The sequence below is a fragment of the Gossypium raimondii genome, chromosome 12 (genome assembly GCF_025698545.1).
Source record: "Gossypium raimondii isolate GPD5lz chromosome 12, ASM2569854v1, whole genome shotgun sequence".
NCBI classification, from domain to species: Eukaryota; Viridiplantae; Streptophyta; class Magnoliopsida; order Malvales; family Malvaceae; genus Gossypium; species Gossypium raimondii.
This window is the reverse complement of record NC_068576.1, coordinates 3,741,383-3,764,656: the sequence shown is the minus strand read 5'-3', so window position 1 is coordinate 3,764,656 and position 23,274 is coordinate 3,741,383. Positions and strand designations below refer to the sequence as shown.

The window sequence follows — 23,274 nt, the reverse complement described above, 5'->3', positions numbered from 1 at the left end:
CCTTAAATTTGTTGGTGTATGGGGATAAAATAAAATTATGAGAAATTAATGAAGGCTTTAAGGCTTGTATCAATGCCACTTTCTTTAAGGTTCTATTCAACCCACCTATATTATGGTGTGCAAAAGAGCTACTGGCAAATAAATCTCGATGATACAATTAAGCCCAATGATTGTTGACGTTTTGCACTGATGGAAACTGTCTACTGAGCATTGAGCAGGGCATAACAAGAACATCAAGTTCTATAAAGGATTTCTGTATAATTCTTAAAAAAAATAGTGGGAGAATAGAAAGAAACTTTGAATCTATGTTTTTTCGATGTGTCATACAAATGAAATTTCACTCCTATTTATAGGAAGTCTCATGTCTCTTCATAGGGACATAACTACCAAAATGGATAGTCACATCTTTAGCAATAAACATAATTATTCAATACATGTATATTTGAATAATTATGGTTCATTATTAATAATAAAGTGATATAATTTTGAATTCATCACTATGAAATGTGATAACTCTTGGTTACTTATAACTTTTCATTTACAACCATTGGGACACTATATATATATTGAAAATGTTCCACCGGTGATAAGGAAGGAAAGAAAGAAGGAATTTATTTAAAACATGTCATTTTTATGGTTTAAGGCAAACTTGACCAAAACGATTAAAAAAGAATGATAAAACTGTTATAAAAGTAATATTTCAAGCAAAATGTAATATAATAGAGTAAATGCTAATTTTTCGCAACTTATAATAATAAATAAATGTATAGTTGAAAGGTTATTTGAATAATTATTATTTCATTTTGGTTTAAGTAAGATGAATCAAAGTCATTATAAACGGAATAAAATTACATGTATATATATATATATATATATAACATTATCAAGGTAATGTAAGATTATTTAAGAAAGGTGTGGTATTGAGATGACCCTATATTTCGAATCGTGATATTGTTAGGAATGTTATCTTTTGACTCAAGGTAATGTTTGAAATCTAAACATGGAAATCTTATGATGGAATCTCATATCTAAACACTTGTAATATTTCAAGCGAAATGTACTAGACAAAATAAAATAGAATAGAATAAATGTTATTTTTCTACTTATAATAAATAATAACACATAAATATAGTTGTATTGTTACTTGAAGAATATATCAACGATTATTATTTCATTTTATCACAAGTAAATCAAAGCCATTAAAATAAGGGTAAATTTGTTAAATTTTCACATTATCAAGGAATTGTGAGATTATTTAAAGAAGAGGTAGTCTTGATATTACTCATAGGGTATGTTTGGTTCAAATATCTTACATTTTTAGCGGTAATGTAAGATTTTGAGATTGGATTTCAAAGATTAATTTGAGTCAATAATCTTATATTTTGAACCGTGCCAAGATGTAATAATAAGGAATAATCTTAATATAGTAACTAAGATTTTAAGGGTATTATTAATTTTGTGACAATTTTACCTTTTCTCATGTAATCTATTCTTATGATTACGAAGAGAATATATGAATTATAGTGATAAAGTTTAGAAAAGTTTAAATTAGAATTTTTAATTTCATGGAATAGAATATTATGATAATATCAGTATTTAAAAAATAAATATTTAAACTTAATATGTTATGTATTAAGATTATATTTTTTAATAAAATGGTTAATTTCATTAATCAATAATTTATAAATTAATAAGTATAAGAAGTAAACGATGATGTTAAGTGGAGATGATTAATTTGCATGCTAATGGCATCTAAAATTGTTTCAATTTCATTACTTAGATATGTTAATAAATTTTAAGTAATCTTAAATTTTAGCTAATATTAATATACTAATAGTGTACTACGTACTTTTACGTTTTAAATTAAATCATTACATGTTTCCTTAGTGTTTCTCGAACCAAGTTAATAATATCCTCAAGTTAAGTTTTATGCTCTTGAAGAACATCTTGAACTGGTATTACAAGGGCTTGTGAAATTGATTTTGATACCATTTTTAACAAAAACAAAACCAAAAACAAAATATGCCATAATTTTTTCCTAGACTCAATTTAAAATTTTAATTCATTTTAATTATTTTTCAAAACCCAAATTATAAAAATATATTACATTCTAAAATTTTATTTTCTTATAAAGAAAAACTATGCCAAGAAAGAGAAGAGGTCAAAAACAGAGAACTAATAATTTCGCTTAATATTTTAAATTTTTCTATGATTTTAAATGAGTATTGAATATTTCTATACATATAATATATAGAGAAACTTTGGAGGGTTTAAAATAACTTTCCTCATTTTCTCTCATTTTATCTATTTTTGAAATTTGTATCTACTTTTATTTTATTTTTAGAATTTTCTAAATTTTAAAAAAGTTTCAGTATTTTATCCTTTTATATATAATTAGGGTTAAATTGATAGTATATCAACTAAAAAAATATTATTTCATAGTCAGATGACCAAAATGAAAACTTACCCATAATTTATGGTTCCTACCACACTTCGCTAGGGCTGTAAATAAACTAAGCTTGAATGAGCATCCCATTGTTCATGTTCGTTTGTTTATTTTTAAGCTTGTGTTGTATTCGATCTGTATTCGTTAACAATTTCAAAATTTTTATCTGTATTTGTTTATTTAAAATTATGTGTGTTAATGATCGTTTGTTTAAGTTAAATGAACATGTTCGTGAATATGTTCATGAACATATAATTGAACATGTTCACGAACAAAGTTCATGAATAATAAACAAACAAACAATAAATATATATGTATATTTTTTTAAAAATATAAAATAGCCAAATTAAATATTAATAATTATATTATAAATGTTTATATGTTAAAAATCTTTAGAAAATGCAAAAAAAAAAATTAAGCCCCTACCGTAAAGTAATCACCCCCATCATTAACAATTTCTGTCATCAACCACATTAATAGCTGAAACAAATTGATGAACCAATTAGATGGTGACACGTGACAACTTCTGGTTTAATCTAATATTTTTCCCATAAAAAAGAATAAAAAATCATAAAAATTATAAAAAAATAAGAAAATATTATAAAAATAAAAAAAATATCAATAATATAAAAATTATTAAATATTAAAAAAAGCATGAAAATTGATATAAACTTATAAAAATTATAAAAATATAAAAACCTAATAAATTATAAAAAGTTCTAAAAAAAGTTAAGAAAACATATTTAACATATTTAAAATTTTATAAAAATGTACTAAAATTCCATAAAAAAATAAAAAATTATTAAAATAGATATAAACTTATAAAAAGTCATCAAAACTTGAACTTGACCAGATTAGCTGGTTTGACCAATTAGATCAAAACCAACAAGAGTATTGGTCCTAAGAAAGCCATTAGACTGGTTGACCTAGGATGGTTGAACCGATTTTTTTATTTTTTATTTTATTTAAGTTTTATTTAATTGAATTGGATGGATCAGTCGACCTAGCAAACCCGTGGCCTGATTGGTTCGACCACCGATTCGATTTTGAAAACCTTGGTTAAAATATTTCATTCTGGCATATGTTAGTAGTTGGATAATGAAATTTTGGTTTGATAAAATAATATTAAAAAATGAACAAATGCCCAATACCCAGGTCAACCAATCTAATGGCTTTCCCCGGATTGATATCCTTGCCAATTTCAGGCTAACCGGTCTAGTTCAATTGTTTATGATTTGTTTATAATTTCTATAATTTTTATTTCAATTTTAATACTTTTAAATTTTTAATATTTTTGTACAATTTTTTATTTTTTTAAAATAATTGTAATACATTTTTAATTTTAAATATTTTAAGTAAGCGTTATTAATTTTATAATTTATTAGGTTTTTATATTTTATAATTTTTATAAATTTTTATAATTTTATAATTTTAATAAGTTTATATCCATTTTAATTTTATTTAATTTTTTTATATTTTTTATGAGAAAAATATTAGATTAAATCAAAACCTGCCATGTGTCACCATTTGATTAGCCCATCAATTTATTTTAATGGTTAACGTGGTCAATGACGGAAACCGCTAACAGAGGGACTTTAACTGATTATTTTAGTTAATAGCAGGGGCTTAATTGGGTGTGGATTTAATACATGGGCTTAATTGATTTTTTGTATTTTCTTAAGGGCTTTTTTGACATATAAGCCTATTATAAATTAAAAAAAAAAGCATATTAACCATAATAATTTTATTAATATATACTAATGAAACAATAAATGAGTTTTAAAAGATTTATTAAATGAGCTTTAAACAAATATAAACGAGCTTGTTCATGAACATAAATGAACTAAAAAAAAATTGTTTGTGATCCGTTTGTTTAATAAACAAGCCTCGAAATCTTGTTCATATTCATTTATTTATCTTAACAAACGAACAAAAACCTAAACAAATGAACATGAACTGAACCATTCTTGAATTATTTATTGAACGTTTTGTTCATTTACAGCCCCACATTTCGCAATGGATTAATTATTTTTAGGTCAAATTATAGAGTAAATATTTGAAAACTAAAATATACTCCATGTCTCTATAGTCTTCGTACATTTGAAATTTAGTATTCGTACTTTTATTTTTATAAATTTAGTCCTCTATTTTTCAAATTTAAAATTTAAATCTAATTGTTAACACTATTAAATTCTTCATTAAATTCACTAGTGTGATATTTTGAAATTAAAAAAGAAATACCCACTTACTTAATAGTCATGTAACAAAATAAAAGCATTGCAATGGATGAATTTAACAAATAATTGTAAAAGTGTTTACAATTCTTAAAAGTTATATCAACATTTTAATCAAATAAATTATTTAGGCTAATCAATGATATTGTAAAAGTTAAGATACCAAATTATATATAAAAAATTGAAGTATAAAGATTAGATCCTAAATTGAGTATAGCACATAGACCAAAATTAAAATTTGACCATGGTTATATAATCTTAAATTTGAGGGTAGCATAGGGCCAAAATTAAAATTTACCATTCTTCTAAATAATGCAAAAAGAAAAAGGAAGGTTACCAATTATACATAGATGAGGATAATATAGGGGTCAAATTTGAAATTGCGCCATTTTATATATAAAGAAAAAGAAAAGAAAAGTGACATGTGTCAACCAAGGAAGATCTAAAGGACTTTTCTTAACTCGTCCTCAAATTTTCAACTAACACCGGTTTGTATTCAATCCTTAAACCATTTTTAACCTTACCCTTTATAAATAAAAAATAATATTTGAAAAGATTAAAACTTATGAAGATAATGTTGAAATAATAAAAAATAAAGGGGAGCAAACCATAAATAAAATAAAATAAAATAAAAGAACAATGGAGTCTAAACTAAACATTACTTAGAAGAAAAAGACAAGTTCAGTGATACGGGCACCTACTGCTGCGCCCTTCACATTTAAAATAAAATAAAATATTGCACAAAAACTAGTAGCAGAAGATTAAATGAAAGAGATATCAGGGGGCAAAAAAAAAAAAATCAAAGAATGGAACAGAATATGGGTTTTATATGGTGGATATTGCAGCAAAAGGAAAAGACAGAGCTTCCATGGTGAAGATGAAGGATGAGAGAGAGAGGGGGGGTTTAGGTCCACCAACTGGTAGTTAGAGATAGAACTCTTTAACCAAACATATCCTCAACAACACCCAAAGAAGAAGAAGATCAAGAATTTGATAGAATAAGCAAAAAAAGGAAGAGAGAGATGGAGATCAACTAATACCAACTATTACAACTGGGTTTCAAAGCAAGAACCTCATAAAGCAAAAAAGTTTCCTCTTTTATCACCAATAACAGAGAAAGTTATCATCTTTTCAAGGGAAGAGATAAAAGGAGGGGGGTCTTGGGTTCACGTTTATGTATATGAATCTCTCACGTGGGGTTTGATGGATAGAGAATATATGATTAGTAAAAAAAGAGAGCCAAAAAAAGTGATATAATAATTCATTTCTTTGCTCTTTTCTTTATCTTCTTATTCCTCTCTCTCTCCTTTTCTCTGACTCTGAGTATGAATTATTATTATTAAAAAAGAAGAAGCTTTATTTGGGGGGGAGGGGGGTTGATTTGTTTTATAGTTTTAGTTGAGTGTGTGCAAAAAATTAGATGAAAAGTGAAGTGTTGGTTTGTTGTTGTTCTTCTTCTGGGTTATTGGGATAGCAAAGTGCTTGGGTTCTTAAGGATTTTGTTATCATCGGCGGATCTTGTGGTGTTTTGAGAATTCCTGTTCCCCACAACTCCCACAGCTGTTACTGGTTTTCAGGTATTTTTTTATTCACATATGCCTATATATATATATATATATCATTTTCTTAACCCAAAGAGATATAGAGCTTGTCTTTTAAATTCTTTCTTTTGTTCTCTTCTTTTCCTAGTTTCTGTCTCCATTATCTTCTATGTCTGGACAAGATGATCATCATAACAAAGTTGTTTATTGGGATTTACAAATTCTGGTTTTGTCTTGTTTCTTTGATTCTTTTTACCTTGTTGGATTGCTCATAACACGTGCTTCTTTTCTTTCTTTCTTTTTTATCATGTTACCCTGGTTTGAGTTTTTGTTTGAAATATTCATGAGATTTCTCGTAATTGTTCTTTATTTGCGAGCTTATGCATAGAGAATACTTATATATGTGTGGTTCGTCTCTACTCTTTATCTGAAGGTTCCATTGTTGTTTGCTGATGAGTGTTCTAGCTTTGAACTCCATAGTTCACTACTAAAGCTTCTACTTCTAGGAACAGTCAACTGACTTCTAATTGTATAGATTAGTAGCATAGCATGAAATGCTGTGTTCTGTTCTATATGCTACCAAATTATGTATTTCATTGAGCCTAAGATAAGATGTGCGTATAAGATTTTCCTACTTAAATTTTGAATTCTATAATCTATATCATTCTTTTCTAAATATGCTCAAAATTATTTTCAGTTCGTAGCATGATTGTGTAAATCGGCTTGAACAAGTGGGGTAGCAAAGTTTCAAGGTCCTGAGAAATATTATGGCTACTTATGACACTGGTTCTGATAATCAAAAAGATACTGCTCCAATGATCTATTTTAGAGAATCGATGCCTGGTTCATTTCCAGAGGCACCAGTTCTTCCTGGTAATGCGATTATGTATATGAATTCTGGGTCATATTTAGATGCATTTGCTGGGAATTCTCAGCAACAAAATAACTGCGTTGAGATTCTGGCTGTGGAAGCTTCAGATTCGACTCCACAGCAGCAAGAGATATTGTCAAACCTTGGTGGCTCACGTGTTGGTGACTTTGGTACTTGGAGGGATGGTAGAAATGAAATTCTAGTTATGCATCCGATGGATGGTACTGCCAGCATCCTTCACAGTGGTCAAAACTTGCAAGGTCAAGGATTATCGCTAAGTCTTGGAACCCAAATTCCTTCAGGAATTCAAATGACTTCTATCCCCTATCGAAATCCCAATTCCACTTTTGCTTCGTTCTTGAGTCCTAATCCAACACTTACCGGAGAGGGTGGCAGCAGGACTAGCTCTTGTAGAGATGAACAGTCGAGAAACGCGGAATATGTTCCACCTGGTTTTTCTGGAGGTAACCAAGATTCAAATAAGGGGGATTTATCTGCATATGGAATGTCAAGTACTTCAAGAACTATTCCTAATTCCAAATATCTCAAGGCAGTGCAACAACTGCTTGATGAAGTCGTTAATGTTCGAATGGCTCTAAAGCAATGTAATGGTGAGAAAAACCAAAGCTCAGAAGACAACCGGATGAAGAGTTCCAAAGAGGATGATGGAGGATCAAAGAAAATGCCCTCAAATCGGCAAGAATCCTCCAATAACACTCCAAACCAGCTTTCACAGGCTGAGAAACAAGAACTACAAAGCAAGTTAACGAAGCTGTTGTCCATGTTGGATGAGGTAAGAGTCAGATCACTTCATTGTTTTGGATGATCAATTGGTTATAGTTGCTGTAAGACATTGATATGTTTACCTAATCTGCTCTTCAGCTTCCTACTTTATATGTAAGCTTTTCTTTGATATGCGGAGGAACTATTATATCCAAAATTAAGCTTTTCCTAGAATGTGGTTTTTTCCTGTTGTTTGATTGATTGCTGTAACTGAAATGACATAGGACTGAATACGATGATTGTTTCACGTGATTAAAATGACATATAGGTCTTTACATGAATCTCCCATATAATCTTAGCAAGTTTATGCATAAAGATCAAGTGGTCTTGGAAGGTGAATGAAGTTAGGCCTATTCGATTCTTTATTGCTTTTTCTTTTATGTTTGCGTCTAATACTGAGTTCTTGCTGCAGGTTGATAGAAGGTATAAACAGTATTATCATCAGATGCAGATTGTAGTGTCTTCTTTTGATGTGATAGCAGGGTGTGGAGCTGCTAAGCCATACACAGCACTCGCGCTTCAGACTATATCCTGCCACTTTCGGTGCTTGCGAGATGCTATTAACGGTCAAATTCGGGCAACACGTAAGAGTCTTGGGGAGCAGGATACTTCAGAAAATGGTAAAGGAGTAGGAATTACTCGTCTGCGTTATGTGGATCAGCAGCTGCGACAACAGAGGGCTCTTCAGCAACTTGGGATGATGCAACAACATGCATGGAGACCTCAGAGAGGTCTGCCCGAAAGCTCAGTTTCAATACTTCGTGCTTGGCTGTTTGAGCATTTTCTTCATCCGTAAGTTTGACTTAACACTCCTTTGTATTATATCAAATCTCAGATCTCCTAAATTCCAATGCCTTGGGTGTGCTTATTTCTATTCTTGTTGTTGTCCAGCTACCCGAAGGATTCTGATAAGATCATGCTAGCAAGACAGACAGGCTTGACTAGAAGTCAGGTAATCAAAAACTGATCATCTTACTGACATAACACAAAGCAAATGTGGTTAGCAGTGCTTGTTAAATTTGGATTATAGCAACTTGTTTGAAGTAAGGAGTATTGACTTGAAATATATGGTACAAGTACGGATACAGCAACCTCATTGGCAAAATATGGGATATAAATTCTTCCAAATTGAGGAATAGTCAAATATTATATTATTGGACATGTTCCACCCACCTGAATCGAGTAAAATAAATTTATAATAGATTCATGTGTTTTGTTCTTGTTGAATTTTAGTAGTGATCATTATGCTCTCGTTAGACAATATCCGTAGAGGACGATCTGTATGTTTCATGTTGATGCCTTGATGGTATTTATATCTGCTCAGGTTGCCAATTGGTTTATAAATGCACGGGTGCGTCTCTGGAAGCCTATGGTCGAAGAGATGTACAAGGAAGAATTTGCGGATGCAGAAATGGACTCTAATTCTTCATCAGAAAATGCTGTCAAAGCAACAAAAGGTGATACAAGGACCTCTGAGGATAGAGGTGAAGATGTGCAACAAAGTGAAAGTTCGCTGGCCATAGAGAGATGTGACACCAGACAGTTGGTGGATTCCAAACCCAACCCTGTTCCTTCTTTAGTTGATATGGCAGGACCAGTTACTGGAGCTGGTTTCCAGTACTTCACACGAGGAGAAACTGAAACCGAACATATGTTACTTCAGCTACGAGAGGAGCAGAGGCCCAATATTGATGATTCTAACCTGTTCCCTAATGCAATTTCTCATCCTGATGGTGATAGTGGCCGGATTATGGCAGTAGCTGCTTACCAGATGTCAGGGTTTGGTAATTTTGGAAATAGAAGCAGTGTCTCACTCACTTTGGGATTGCAGCACTGTGAGGGTGGTAATATACCTATATCAGGTGGAGGCCATCAAGATTTTGTTGCAATGAGAGGGGATGACATATGCAATCCTACTGCATCAACTGTAGGGGCCGCCGAAACATCAGATTTTGAATGCATAAATCCTGGAAACCGGCAACATGGGTTTAGTTCCTCTCATTTGTTACATGATTTTGTCACATGAAATGTGCTTGACTTCTGAATTACATTGGTTAATCTTCATATCGTTCTCTCGAAACTAGAGAGCTAGAACCAGGTTCTGAACTTACCCGAAAAATTCATCTTGCTTGTCAAAGATGATGAAGTATAAAACACAGTTGTAATATAAATCATTTGTAAAGATACATGATTTTGGTTTAATATTTGAAGGAAAAAAGATATGTACAATTAGTTGCAACTTCAATATCGAAGAGAAAAGAAAAAGACTCCTGATTTGAAATAAAAGGTAGGATTTGACATGTTTTATTCAGGTAGACAATGATATGGGTTCTACTGTGTATTCTTTTTATTATTTTGGGGTCTTTCAAATTAGCTGAGCTGCCTGAACAAAATGCATCAAATTTCTGCATGTTGAGAAAACAACACATGGATAATGGATGCCCCTGTCAAGTAAAGTGACAGCTCTGAGCTTTATTTTAACTAATGACTGAAGCGACCACTGACGAGGGTTTTTACATTTTCATATAATTAAGATTCAATCCACAATTGATCAATCGAATTGAGAAGGACAGCATTAAATTCACCTTGAAATGGCCAAGCAGATATGGGAACCTCGATTACTTAACCAAGCGCCTTCTCCCATTTCAAAACTAGAACACATAATTTCATGTACAAATAGTAAGCATCTACTTGATTCCTGCCTGCACTAAAGATCCTTGGACACAAGGGAAAAGTCTCCAAGGACCGTCAAAAAAGGTCATTTCTATAGCAAGGAATCTATTCATATTGCTCTCAAGCAACTGCCTAGATGCTTTCAAAAGTTATCGGGAAACATATCCAAAGACAGACTACAAAAGAAGAAATTACATGTGCAACACAAGGAAACTGCCCATGGCCGCCTCAGCCCATGGTCCCAGCATCTACCTGAAATATAGGGAAATTAGAAATTGGAAGGCAAGAACTTTGATAAAATAAATGAGAATATTGTTGCATAAACAGACTAACCTTCTGTACAGATCCCTAATGTCTTCCCTTAACAACTGACTTTCCAAAAAGAGATCATTGCACGCGTTCAAATTAACAGTCTCCATATCAAAATCTCGGTTACCACAATACTTGTTCCACTCAAACCACATTTTTGCAATTAATTCCTTCTTGAAACAAGTACTATGATCCTCCTCCTCAGGAGAATCCCCTGCAACCAATCTATACGTGTACACTTTCTTCTTTTGGCCAGGGCGAAATGCACGACCTATTGCTTGGCGGGTCACAGATGGATTAAGATGGACATCCAAGATGATAATTCGGGATGCCCCCACCAAAGAAATTCCCTCTCCACATGCCTTTATAGATCCAAAGAAAACTTTGGCATCAGGAGAGTTGTTGAAGCGATCCATAGACCACTCCCTATGATCAGAGCTTGATTCACCCGTGATCGAGAAAACCTGAATTCCTGGTTGCCAACCCTTCACTTTCACGGACAATCTCTCTAAAAATTTCAAGGGGACAAGATACTGACTAAAAACAAGGAGTTTCTCACCAGCTGACTCACACAAATTTAACATATTAAGAAAAAATTTTGCTTTGACGCCCTCTCTAACATCTAATGTGTTTAACAACTCATCCATCTTATCATCTGTTGTGTCAGAGTTCTCAGAGAAAGAATTCAGTTTTGGATGGAGATAAACAGCACTACCAACAGATGAAATCTTGAATTTCCTTTGAAACCTTCTTAACTTGTGAACTTCATCCTTCTGTCTAGGACCAAGACTCAGCACAACAGTGAAATCAACAAGTCCAGGAAGCTCATCCAAGAAATCACCTTTATAGTAATGAAGAACTTTGCTGGTCATCTCACGCAGATCATGGATGACTGAGACTTTTCTCTCAAAATTTTCATCTTTCTGCAGTGTGTGCTCCACCAAATCATAAAAAGCTGCATCTGCTCCAGCTTTTAACTGCTTCTTCACCCCAGCTATATGCACCTTGCTCATTATCCGCTTAATTACTGATTTTGAAGTATCCAACCTAAGAAACTTTGGTCGAACAAGGTTCAATATGTTAAATACCTCTTTGACATGATTTTGATAAAGAGTTCCTGAAAGCACCACTTTTCGAGCTGTTTGCACTTTTGCAAGGGATTGTAACACATCGGTGTTCTCATTCCTCGGTGTGTGGCCTTCATCCAAAATTAAAATTGAAGGTGCTCTGAGCAGTATCTCTCGGCAAGATATAGAAGTCTGGCTGGTTCCACCATCACAAATTATGGTAGAGAACTGCTTGTATCCCAGAAAAAGGATACTTTTGCACTCAACCCACTTCTTCAAAACATCCAATTGCTGAGATCTATTATCTGCTTTCACAGTATAAAAATCAAGCAGTGGAATATCCTCTACTTGCCATGTTTCAAACTCCTTTTTCCATGTAGCCAAGATGCCTTTTGGAAGCACAACTAGTGGTTTAGCATGTGGATATTTGGCTAGGAAACTCTGCATGAAGCTGATTATCATAAATGTTTTTCCCGAACCAGGGGCATGTGCCAAGATGCAGCCCCCAGGGTTATCTGCCACCAAATTGCTCAGAAGAAAATTAAAGCCTTCTACTTGATGAGGTTTCATTTGCTTCATATGCCTTGGATGAGCAGTTATGCCAGTTACTGCTAAATCATCTTCAGAGAACTTAACTCCAGTTTCAATTGACTCTCTATTTTTGCCATTTCGAGGCTCAAATGCATAAGCATTTGTGCTCTTTTTGGCCTGCGTAGGTAAAGGAGAAAAAAGTTTAGATAATGAATCTTTCAGCCAGGAATGAGCTGACAAGTCCTATTAGTTGGATTTAACCAAACCTGAATAAATCACCAAAAAACAAATTGAGGTTGTGTTATTTAATGCATATAATAACAATGCCATATCCAAAAAGCAATCCAAATTTGAATTTGTGCATCTACTGATAAAACAAAAACTAAATGATGCAACACAAGGCACCTCCACAGGAGACAATAGAATCAAAATACCAGAGTTTAAACCTCATTTTCCACTGCAGCTAATAGACACAAATATAGTAGGTCAACCAAGTGTACCGGGGGTACAGATCCCTGCTACAAATTGGCTTTCATGCTAGAATAAATTATCCCAGCCATAGAACTCTAGAACCAAGCCATTCACTTTTGGAAAAGCTTCAAAGATCACTTCATGGTGAAACAGCACAACTAAATCGGCACATCCAGGATGACTAATAGGTGGTGCTACATCACAGTTTAATACTGGCACAAGCTACATTAAAATCCAGTTCAATTACTAAAGCATATAAGGGTGCATTTGTTTCATGGAAAATGTTTTCCGTATTTTCTTGTGTTTGTTTCATGAAAAACAATTTGGTCAACAGAAAATGATTTACAACTCAACAGGAAATAAGCCCTTTTTCCTATAAAATAACTTACCCTCTTGAAAAGTGCACCTCATTTTCTAGAAAAGAGTTATATGTAATTCTATTTTTATATAAAAATTAACTTAAATCAAGCCTAGTATTATTATATTAATAATAAATTTTACTTTTAATTTAAATTTAAAAATATTTGAAATATTAATACCAAATATTCTAATTATCAATATTATTAAACATACATATTTAATTATTTCTATTTAATAATATAAAAATTATTTAATATTACAATTTTATTTTAATAAAAAATTTAAAGTTTAAATAATATTATTCATATATTATTGAAAAATATTTATATTAATATTTTAATAATAAATATAAATTACAATTATAAATATACTAATAATAAATGTTCTATAGTATAAAGGTTAAAATATGCCAAAAGTCCATGTCCTTTTCACAAATTTGGAATTTAATCCTTATACTTTTATTTTCAAGAATTTAGTCTTACTTTTCAAATTCAGTCTAATTGTTATCTTTATTAAAATTGTTTTGTTAATTTTATTGACGTGACATTTTAAATAGAAAATACTCACTTGGTAACCGGTAACTAAAAAATCACGTATTAAACTTGAATTTAACAAAATAATTTTAATAGTGTTAACAATTGGATTTGAATTTTGAAATCTAAAAAGTAGAAAAATAGAAGTACGGGACTAAATTCTAAATTTACAAAGAGTACAGGTACTTATCACATATTTTAATCTAGTATAAAATATGAATATTTTAATTATATAAATATGAATATTTGTTTAAATCATGATTAGCTTCATTTATCCCTTCTAACTTTAATGTGTCAAGATGCACTCTCATATATGTAATTTAAATTAAGTTGTAATTAAGCATTATTTATTATTAAGTTTATATATGATATTAATTTTTACAAAATATTATCTTATTATAAAATAAATTTTGATTGACAAAAAGAAATTGTATTATAATATTTTGCAAATATATTTTTGTCATGTTTGTTTTACTAAGAACAACCTTTATAAAATGATTTCAAGAAAATTTGTCAAACAACAGACAAAATCTTACGCGGAATCATCAAAACACTAGAAAATATCAATTTTTCCAGAAAATCAATCCATTTTCCAAAAATCATTTTCCAGAAGATGTTTTCAACGAAACAAACACAGCCTAAGGCTAGAACCAAATTACAGATACTTAAAACCTAATTTGTAATATAATGCAGGGAAGTCATACTGCTCAATAGCATAAGCTTGACTTACCTTGTTATACTGGATGTCAATTATAGTCTCAATTCCTCTCTGAATGACCCCGCAAATTCTACACACATAACCAAGATCATCCTTCAAGACAAAAGAATGATCACAATCTTCGTCATCTTCCAGCATGTGCTCGTTTGAAGTATCCTCAATAGCATCCTATCAAAAGCAACATAAGTCATAAAGAATATAGGACATCCTTTCTAGGGAATAATATTGCCTGCAGTTTAATAATTATAACAACCTAAAACTGATAATTGTATATAAAACAAGATTTTTCTTATCCTTCCACGATGGTGGGAGCATGTAGCAGATTCAAAAAATCTGACCTAAAATAATAAAAGCAACAGTTGTTTCTTATTGCCACAACCAAACAGTAATGAGATATTTTACACCACAAAAAATGAGAACAAGATGTTTAATCAGAACATGGTGTAGAAAACAAGATTTTTCTTCTTCTTCCACAACAGCAAGAAGCATGTCGCAGATTCAAAAAAGTCTGACCTAATATAATAGAAGCAATGAAGAGAGTAATAAGAGACGCATGCACAAATGTTAACTCAATACAGAGCAGCTAGAACAGATGCATGCACAAATGTTAACTCAATACAGAGAGTAATAAGACTTGACCATCTATTTCTGAAAAAAGCACAAGCATTGCTTTTTCAAAAGAAAGCAAATAATAATAATAATAATAATAATAATAATAATAATAATAATAATAATAACAATAACAATAAAGAAGACAACAAATATCCACCAATTAAATTTCAAGAGCAGTATAAAACACCTTGGAGAATTCTAATGCCATTGACATCTCCTGCCAAATATCTCCCAGACCATCATCTTCATTCTCCATTTGAGCATCAACATCGTCTTCAACACCAACATAAACACCTTTATCCTTCTTGATATCAAATTCACTGGTTAGACTAATCTTCTCTTCCTTGTAAACTCGGTTACCCATAGACACCCCAAACTGAAACAAATTAGGCTCTCCAACCTAAAACACATCAATAACGCCAATCATTGGATTAAAAAAATAAAAAACAGTGAACATACAATTTGGAGTTAGAAGAGTACCATGGTACCCAAAATTCACTCAAGGACACATAAAGATTATGTAATATTTAAACACTCAAAATACCCATAATCAACCATTAATGTGGCAGGTACATCGAACATGCCTAAGATAGGATTGACTTGAAACTAGTAAAAACTTTAAGAGAGTTGAACGTAGATAAAAACATAATCAATCGAGGTTCTACAGCTTCGTTGTTTCATTATATTTATCTTTTCTATTTACAGATTTGATATAAATGGAATAGATTTAATCTCTCATCGTCACATAGCATATACAACTTCTAAAGTCAATAAACTTTAAAAATTTCCCGCAAACCAGCCATTTGCCCTTATAGCATCCCAGACAAGTGATGCAAGAAACATTACAAACGTGTTCTCAAACATCATTCCATTTTGCTCCATCTCAACCATATTGTTTGCAATCAGGGATAGGAAGAAAGCATCATTGTTGTCCTGAGTCGGAAAGGCTTTAGCAACTTAATCTCCCCCTCACATACACATTACAAATACAAAAGATCACCTTATGGGTTCTACATAAGCAATAGGGCAAGATTTTATGGATGTGCTAAAAACTCATATTTAAAAGTTAAAAGGGCCTGAAGAGAAATTTCAGAGACTACTTCGAATATCTGAATGCTGTTTTCTTCCTTGTTTGATGGATAAATGCTAAGTGAAGATAAATTAGACACGTAGGAAATTATACATGACAGGATGATGAGATTAAAGTTTGCATGATTATGATCCATGAAAAATGTGAAAGCAAAAAAAGAAAAATTCCTAGAACATTAAATTATTTTATAAAACTAACGAATGATAAATTCAATGTTCATATTCATTATCCATTCCTTTGACTTTTATGTTCTTTCTTCATCCTCAAACACAACTCAAAATCTAAATGTGGATAAGAACATACCTTTATCTCTTTATAGATTAAATTCCCAGATGGCTTCCTCAATACAATTTCCTGAACCGGATGTAGAGATCTAGGATTTCTATTGTCTTCATCATCTGAATCCAGAATCACTACTGGTGACACCGATGATGTGATGTCATTTCCAATAGAGTCATCCTCCAAGTCGATAAAATTATTTCGTGACAAATGGGAAAGTTGTCGACTTGGGACCTTTGAAGCCTCTTTCCTTTGGGTCTTTTCCACATCCGCCGACATATTTGAAAGACGAGGATGCAAAGCAAGTACCTTGCTTACCAATTGTGTATTCACAGAAATAAGGGTTTCTACATCTTTTGTAACACTTCCATATTTACCACCAGTATTAAAAGTTTCAAGCATTTTAGCATATGCAAGTGGGTCACTGAAATCAATTGCATTCGGTAAGACCTTAGGTTTTGTCTTTTCATTGCCATCTTGAGGATTTGCAGCAGAGATGGTGCTGTCATAATCTTTTGAATCACTCGATAATCTTGTCCTTTTACAACCTTTAGAACAGAATTCTGTAGACGATCATAAAGAAAAAAATCAACATTATACGAAGACAATAAAATGGAAAAACTTAAAACAAAAGCTAAGAAATACCATATCAATGTAAGTAAATAGATAACAAATTCTAAAAGCAAGTTGAAAATCCAGTAAACAGATTAATGGATTGAAAAAACAACCAAAAAAAAAAGTAAAACTTAAGTAAAAGATGAGGATCATATACCAAAAGCTTAAAATATAGAATGAAAAAAATTTAAGAAAGAAAAAAGAAGCTTATAAACATATAATAAACCTTGGCAATTAATTAAATATGTAAATACCGTTTGAGATTCCGTAATTTGTAGGCAAAACCGGCAGGGGAGGCTCCATTCAATCAAATGCTGCAGCTAATTAGGGGGGAAACAAGAAAAATTAAAAGGAAATACCTTGAAAATATGAACAGGAATTGAAACTATGGAACGAGAGTTTCAAACCCTAAATCAGCACAAATTAGAGAAGAAATTAAAACTAAATAACACACTTTTTTCTTTTTGCAGTTCGAGTTGAAGAAATAAACAAAAACACACGCTAGCTGAGTTCGCAGTACATCTGAGTGAGTTCGAATGCAAAAGAGTACGTGAGAGAAGCACAGCTTAGGCCTGCTACCAAGTCTCGTTACTTTTGAAGACCTTTTTTTAGCTTCTGCTGTTTATTAACGTTTGAAGACGAACTGGGAAATGCTTGCCTGTATCTTGATACAGGATATAGAGGTATAAGCCTACAGATGGCGTGACTGCATTAGATAATATTTTGGCATTATGACGTGGACCAATAACAAAGCACCATATGGTGAGGCTACAAATAGAAATTGTCCCTCGAAAGGAAAGTTTCAGTTTTCGCATGGTGAGGCTAGTAGAAGCCTTTGACAACATTGTTGGCTGGAAGAAGAATATCGTTCATGGTCGTCATTGATCTCTCACTCTAAATAAAAATAATATACTCCAAATAAAAATCTATTTTTTATTAATGATTTTTAATTTAATATTAATTTATTTAACATAATTTTAATATGTATATATAATATTTATCTTTATATAATTTTGGTACATATATTTATTATAAAAATAGATATAGTTCTTAATTTTATTCTTTAATCTTTTAAATTTTGATTATTATACTTTATGAAAAGTGATAAGTTAATCCAATTGCTAACCTTATTAAACCTTATTGTTAAAAATTAATATTTTAATTATTTATCTGCAATGAATTAAGAAAAATTAATATTTCAACAATTTATATGCAATAAACTAATAAAAACATTAGTCGTTAAAGTTTATGTATTTATCAAAACTAGAGTAACTTATTAGTTATCCTAAAATATGATGATTAAATTCTAACAAAATAAAGTAAAATAAAAATTAACTTTTGAATTTTGTAAAATAAAATGATGAAATTCACAATTAAAGAACTGAAACTTATTTACCTAAAATTAAGTTATGAATAAAATCATATCAAATATTTAAGACAATTAAAAATTAAATTTAATTTGATTCATGAGTTAATAATCTTACACAATATTAATAATTAAAATAGAAACACTATACAACGAATCAAATAAACCTAATCAACAAATCATGAACAAGATCACATGCAAAATTATGGTAACTAAGGGTTTTGTTTTAGGTTTGGAATTTGGAATCTATAGGAATTGTTATTTTCATCATTTAACTGGTTATCATATGAATACATGGCAATCATGTGAATATATAGTTAATAATATGTAATGTTGTAAAATTTAAATTTGTAATTAAATTAGTTAAATTATCGATTTTTGGTTCAATCGACTAATCACCAGTTCAATCATGAAATTTTTTTAAAAGTTCTTAAAATTCCATAAAAATTAGAAAAATTCAAGAAAATAGGAAAAAAACAAATACAAATAAGTAATAATAGAAATATAAACATTTATTTTATAAATTATAACAACAATAATTAATATTTAATTTAGCTTTAACCTAGTTCAACTAATTTTCAATCAATTCGATGGATTTTTAGTGATTCAACTTAGGGGTGAGCGTTCGATCGAATTGAATTTAGTCGAGTGAAAAAATTTCAAGTTAATCGAGTTGACGAGTCCTATTTGATCATCCTAACTTGATTTAAAAAAATTCGAATCGAGTCGAGTGAAATGAAATTCGAGTAGAGTCAAATTGAGTGAAATTATTCGAGTTAAATTAAAAAATTAAACATGTCAAAATTAAATCTTGTTGCAGTATAACTAATTCCATGTTAGAGCACATAAATTTGAAACCATGTATATTTGAAAACTTTTTCAAAGCAAAAACAAAAAAAAACTTTAATATGATAAACTTGAATAATTAATTAACTTATTTAGGTCCCAAAATTATTATTCTAATTTTTTATTTTTCAACTTTCTTTATATAATTTTTTATTTTTAATAAATTTTAAAAATACAAATTTTGGATTTTTTATAAATATTTTGAATTTTAAAAATTATTTTGAATTTTTTTTGTAATTTTTGTTAAGAGAGAGACCAATTTGCTCATTTTCAAACTTAACAGGGACCAAGAGGGTATTTAGACTAATTTTTTGTTCAAATTAATTGAGTTATTAGCATCGTAAAATTCAACTCGTTTTGAACTCAAATTACATATTTGAGCTGACTCGAATAACTCGATTCAATTAACTCGAAATTTGAATTTTTTTCCGAATCGAATCAAGTTTACCTCGCTCTTAATTCAACTAGTTTTTACTTATTTTATGGTATCGGATAAATTGACTAGATTGTCAGTTCTTAATTCAATTGGCAATCTAGACTAGTTCTAGCAACTAAGAACCAACAATCATATGCATCCATATATACTAGTTTATTGAAAAAAATAAATTTGATATATTAAAAATTAAATTAAATTGTTAAAATTAAGTTTAAAAGAGGAAATTAAGATAGAAAAATAATATATACTCTATACTTATATAAAATCTATGACAATTTAATAGATGGCTCGTGTTATTCTCAATAGTAAAAACATTCCTCATAAGTTTTGGGCAGAAGCTATCAATACAAGAATGTACATTACCAATCGTGCGCGTTTGAGGTGAAAGACGTGTATGAATCATTATGAGTTATAGAAAAGAAGGTGTAATACTATTTTACTTGACTCGATCGTCGAGTTCGAACTACAGTGTGTCACATTTATTATCAGAGCAACTGCAATCAATTCACACTTTAACTATACAATTTATATGATAATTATCTGACAATAAACATTTAGTAATCATACTAAAGAAAAACTATATTTGTTTTATAAAAGCACCTAATAATATACAATAAATCCAATATATATTTTCTACTAGAATATAAGGTATAACATTTAATTAAAACATCATCCAACTACCACAAAACTTAATCTATTCAGGTGTTGGGAAATGTGCCTATTTTGTAGTAAACATGTAATTATTTTTATGTATTTGAACGATGAATAAATAAATAAAGTTAATTTCTCATTTCACTGTTATATCTTTTGTGTTTTTGTCTTTCATATTTTGCATACATAGCGAAATTGTGACAAACAAATATTAACTCATTGATTGTCTAAATTCAAATTAATGATAAGTGGCATTGTAAGAACGCTTACATTACGAGAAAGACAACTTACCTCAGTAGATAATCTAAACGAGTCTGTAATCCCGTAAAAGAATCAAAGTAAGCATTTGATTCAAATGCTTAGGAGGATTATTATATCGTTTACAATTCCAATTGGGGAGATGCTGTGGGTAACGTACTACGTGAAGATCCACTGTTTTAACGGCGCTGACAATAACGCCGTAGGAGACCCATCAGTACCACAGCTTCCTGCAAACATTCAGATGGCTTAAAACAAAAGAACTTTAAAGGATTATGTTTTACCAAGTCTGGATATGGTCCAAGAAAGTATAGCAAGGCCGACAATTACAGCTCATAATTTCGAGATAAAACCAGCTATGATTCAAATAATCTAGAATAATCTGCAGTTTAGGGGCATTATAACAGAGGACCCTAATCAATATTTAAAACGGTTCCTTCAAGTCTGTGATACTTTTACGTATAATGGGGTTACTGATGATGCTATTCGTCTTCGGTTGTTCCTCTTCTCCTCGATTGATAGTGTTTTTTCTTGGTTAGACTTGTAGGTGCAATGGTCTATCACAACATAGGATGAACTCGCTGGAAAGTTCTTACAGAAGTTTTTCCCGATTGGCAAAGCAGTATTACTAATAAGGGAGATTGTTGTTTTTAGATAGATGGAGGGAGAAAGTTTCTATGAGGCATGGGAACGATTCAAAATGTTAATTCAAAAATGCCAGCACCATGGATTTCCTAAGTGGATGTGACTGTAGGTGTTTTATAATGGGTTGGTTTCAAATGCATGATTTGGATTAGACGGAGTAGCGCAAGGAGCCCTTATTAATAGAATGTACAAGGATGCGTACAAGATCATCGAGAATATGGCACTAAACTCGTGCTAGTGGCCAATTGAACGATTCACATATGGTCAGAAACCTGCTTCGGTAAAAGCTATCTAAGAGAATGATAAGGATCAATAGTTAGTGGATAGACTCAACCGTATCGAATCGGCTTCTACACCGTCTATGCATAGGGGAGACAAACTACTCTTCCACTATATCAACAACCTTGCCAATGATGTAAATTACGTCGGGAATAGGGGTGGAAACCTTTATTTGAATACATATAATCCTGGCTAGAAAGATTACCCAAATCTGAGATGATGAGGAAATCAATGAGCAGGTAATAATTTAAATCAAGTTAAAAATACTAATTATCAACCTCCTTATTTGTAGAAACTCCAGGATAGGGTAAACCTAAATGACCATACTACGTGTGGTCAACGATTGGATAGAATTGAGGGAGAAATGCTGGTTCACTATATTGGTGGCCGTTGGTAAAAGTATTATGGAGAGTCTAATTACATTTTGTCCCTTTTATTCAAAAACTTAAATTAGATTAAAGAGCAAATCGATCTTTTCTGTTAAAATTTTCATCTATCTATACTGTTAAAAACTGGCGCAATTAATGAAATCACATGCCATGTGTACATCATACTAACATATAAGGACTAGTTTTTAATAACAGAAATGACTTATTTGCTCTTTGATGTAGTGTACATGGACTAATTTTCTATTTTTGAGTAGAGAGATGAAATACAATTTTACTCCTAATGCAAAGACCCCCACGATATTTTTACTACAGTAGGTTGAGGGACCTTTGTTCAAAATTCTCATATTCTCCAAAATCTACCAAAATGCTTAATACAAAAACATTCTTTAAAAATTCCACCTAATTATGAAATCATTTATTAAATTTGTTGTATTATAGAGAGTAGAGACTATTTTTGTGAAAACAAGTATGAGAAACAATGGTAGGGGTACTCGAAACAAATAAAAATGAAGCATCCTGGAAGCAACATGGGCACTTACAAAATTGGCAAGCTCACGTTCATGGCTACCCTTTCAACACTCGGATTGTTTTTTCTTGGTTCATGAAAGTGACTAATGGTATCCAACTGTAAGGGAGTTCGATGCTCGGAGATAAATCTGTAAAATGTTACTATGAACCTTCCCAACAAGTCCAGTATTAAGCTAGGAGTATTTGTGTATGGCACAATAGGTCCAGTATTATACCCAAAGTATCTATGTTCGATTTTATCCCCAAAATTGTTTCAATGGTTATAGCTACATTTGCAAGTCATCATATAGTAAAATTTTATAACAGATCTTCAAAAGACTTTTATTACTAGCCATAATCTGAGCTTTATAACAACAATTCAAGCATCAAATTGAAGCAATTAATGATGAACTTAAAAATAATGTGTATGTTATGGCGAATTAATGATGTATGGTGATTGTATGTTTATGGCATGCATTTCTGCAACTAATTGTGAGTTAACTATGTTAAGTAAGTGAAATGTTTGGCGTGATATATTGTTGCGTAATTGAATTGATAAGAATGACTGGTAGTAAATATTATTATGATATATCAATGAAATGTTTGGCGAGATATATGTTGTATGGTTCATAGTCTTTATTGGTGAAATGTATGTATGATATGCATTCTATTTATATGGCTTTGTGGAGGTTCGAACGGTCATGCATGGGTTGCATATGCATTTTATGTATGTGGCTTTGAGGGAGGTTCGGTTGAAATGAGCT

At 31.1% G+C, this 23,274-nt stretch overlaps 2 protein-coding genes and 1 non-coding gene across 5 annotated transcripts; 1 reads left to right on the top strand and 2 right to left on the bottom strand.

Annotated features, from left to right (window-relative positions):
• The first annotated feature begins 5,430 nt into the window (after positions 1-5,430).
• On the top strand, positions 5,431-10,195 carry LOC105762880 (BEL1-like homeodomain protein 6). The gene is made up of 5 exons (XM_012580829.2): positions 5,431-6,257; positions 6,919-7,885; positions 8,288-8,667; positions 8,767-8,827; positions 9,200-10,195. The coding sequence occupies exons 2-5, from the start codon at positions 6,989-6,991 to the stop codon at positions 9,899-9,901; spliced, it is 2,040 nt and encodes a 679-aa protein (XP_012436283.1). The 5' UTR covers positions 5,431-6,257; positions 6,919-6,988; the 3' UTR covers positions 9,902-10,195.
• A 298-nt stretch (positions 10,196-10,493) lies between these two features.
• Positions 10,494-17,756, bottom strand: LOC105762879 (protein CHROMATIN REMODELING 35). 3 transcript variants are annotated; one of them, XM_052625436.1, is made up of 7 exons: positions 17,588-17,756; positions 17,388-17,453; positions 16,543-17,081; positions 15,337-15,549; positions 14,550-14,705; positions 10,882-12,632; positions 10,494-10,800 (listed from the first exon to the last, which is right to left on the bottom strand). In XM_052625436.1, the coding sequence occupies exons 2-7, from the start codon at positions 17,434-17,436 to the stop codon at positions 10,797-10,799; spliced, it is 2,712 nt and encodes a 903-aa protein (XP_052481396.1). In that variant the 5' UTR covers positions 17,437-17,453; positions 17,588-17,756; the 3' UTR covers positions 10,494-10,796. The 3 variants fall into 3 exon arrangements, with proteins under 3 accessions (XP_052481396.1, XP_052481397.1, XP_052481398.1); XM_052625437.1 differs by having other exon boundaries at positions 17,388-17,447; positions 17,588-17,736; XM_052625438.1 differs by having other exon boundaries at positions 17,654-17,726.
• A 3,558-nt stretch (positions 17,757-21,314) lies between these two features.
• LOC128035646 (small nucleolar RNA R71) lies at positions 21,315-21,422 on the bottom strand. The gene has a single exon (XR_008192198.1). It is a non-coding gene; the product is annotated as a small nucleolar RNA R71 (small nucleolar RNA).
• Between the last annotated feature and the right edge of the window lie 1,852 nt (positions 21,423-23,274).

Bases quoted from the DNA above. Each gene is read 5' to 3' on its own strand.
- LOC105762880 (XM_012580829.2), top strand. From the start codon at position 6,989: ATGGCTACTTATGACACTGGTTCTGATAATCAAAAAGATACTGCTCCA. The intron at 8,668-8,766 runs GTAAGTTTGACT...GTTGTTGTCCAG, and splicing joins TTTGAGCATTTTCTTCATCC to CTACCCGAAGGATTCTGATA. The intron at 8,828-9,199 runs GTAATCAAAAAC...ATATCTGCTCAG, and splicing joins CAGGCTTGACTAGAAGTCAG to GTTGCCAATTGGTTTATAAA.
- LOC105762879 (XM_052625436.1), bottom strand. From the start codon at position 17,436: ATGGAGCCTCCCCTGCCGGTTTTGCCTACAAATTACGGAATCTCAAAC. The intron at 17,082-17,387 runs GTATTTACATAT...GATCGTCTACAG, and splicing joins AAATTACGGAATCTCAAACG to AATTCTGTTCTAAAGGTTGT. The intron at 14,706-15,336 runs GTGTTTTATACT...TGCTTTTGATAG, and splicing joins TGGCATTAGAATTCTCCAAG to GATGCTATTGAGGATACTTC.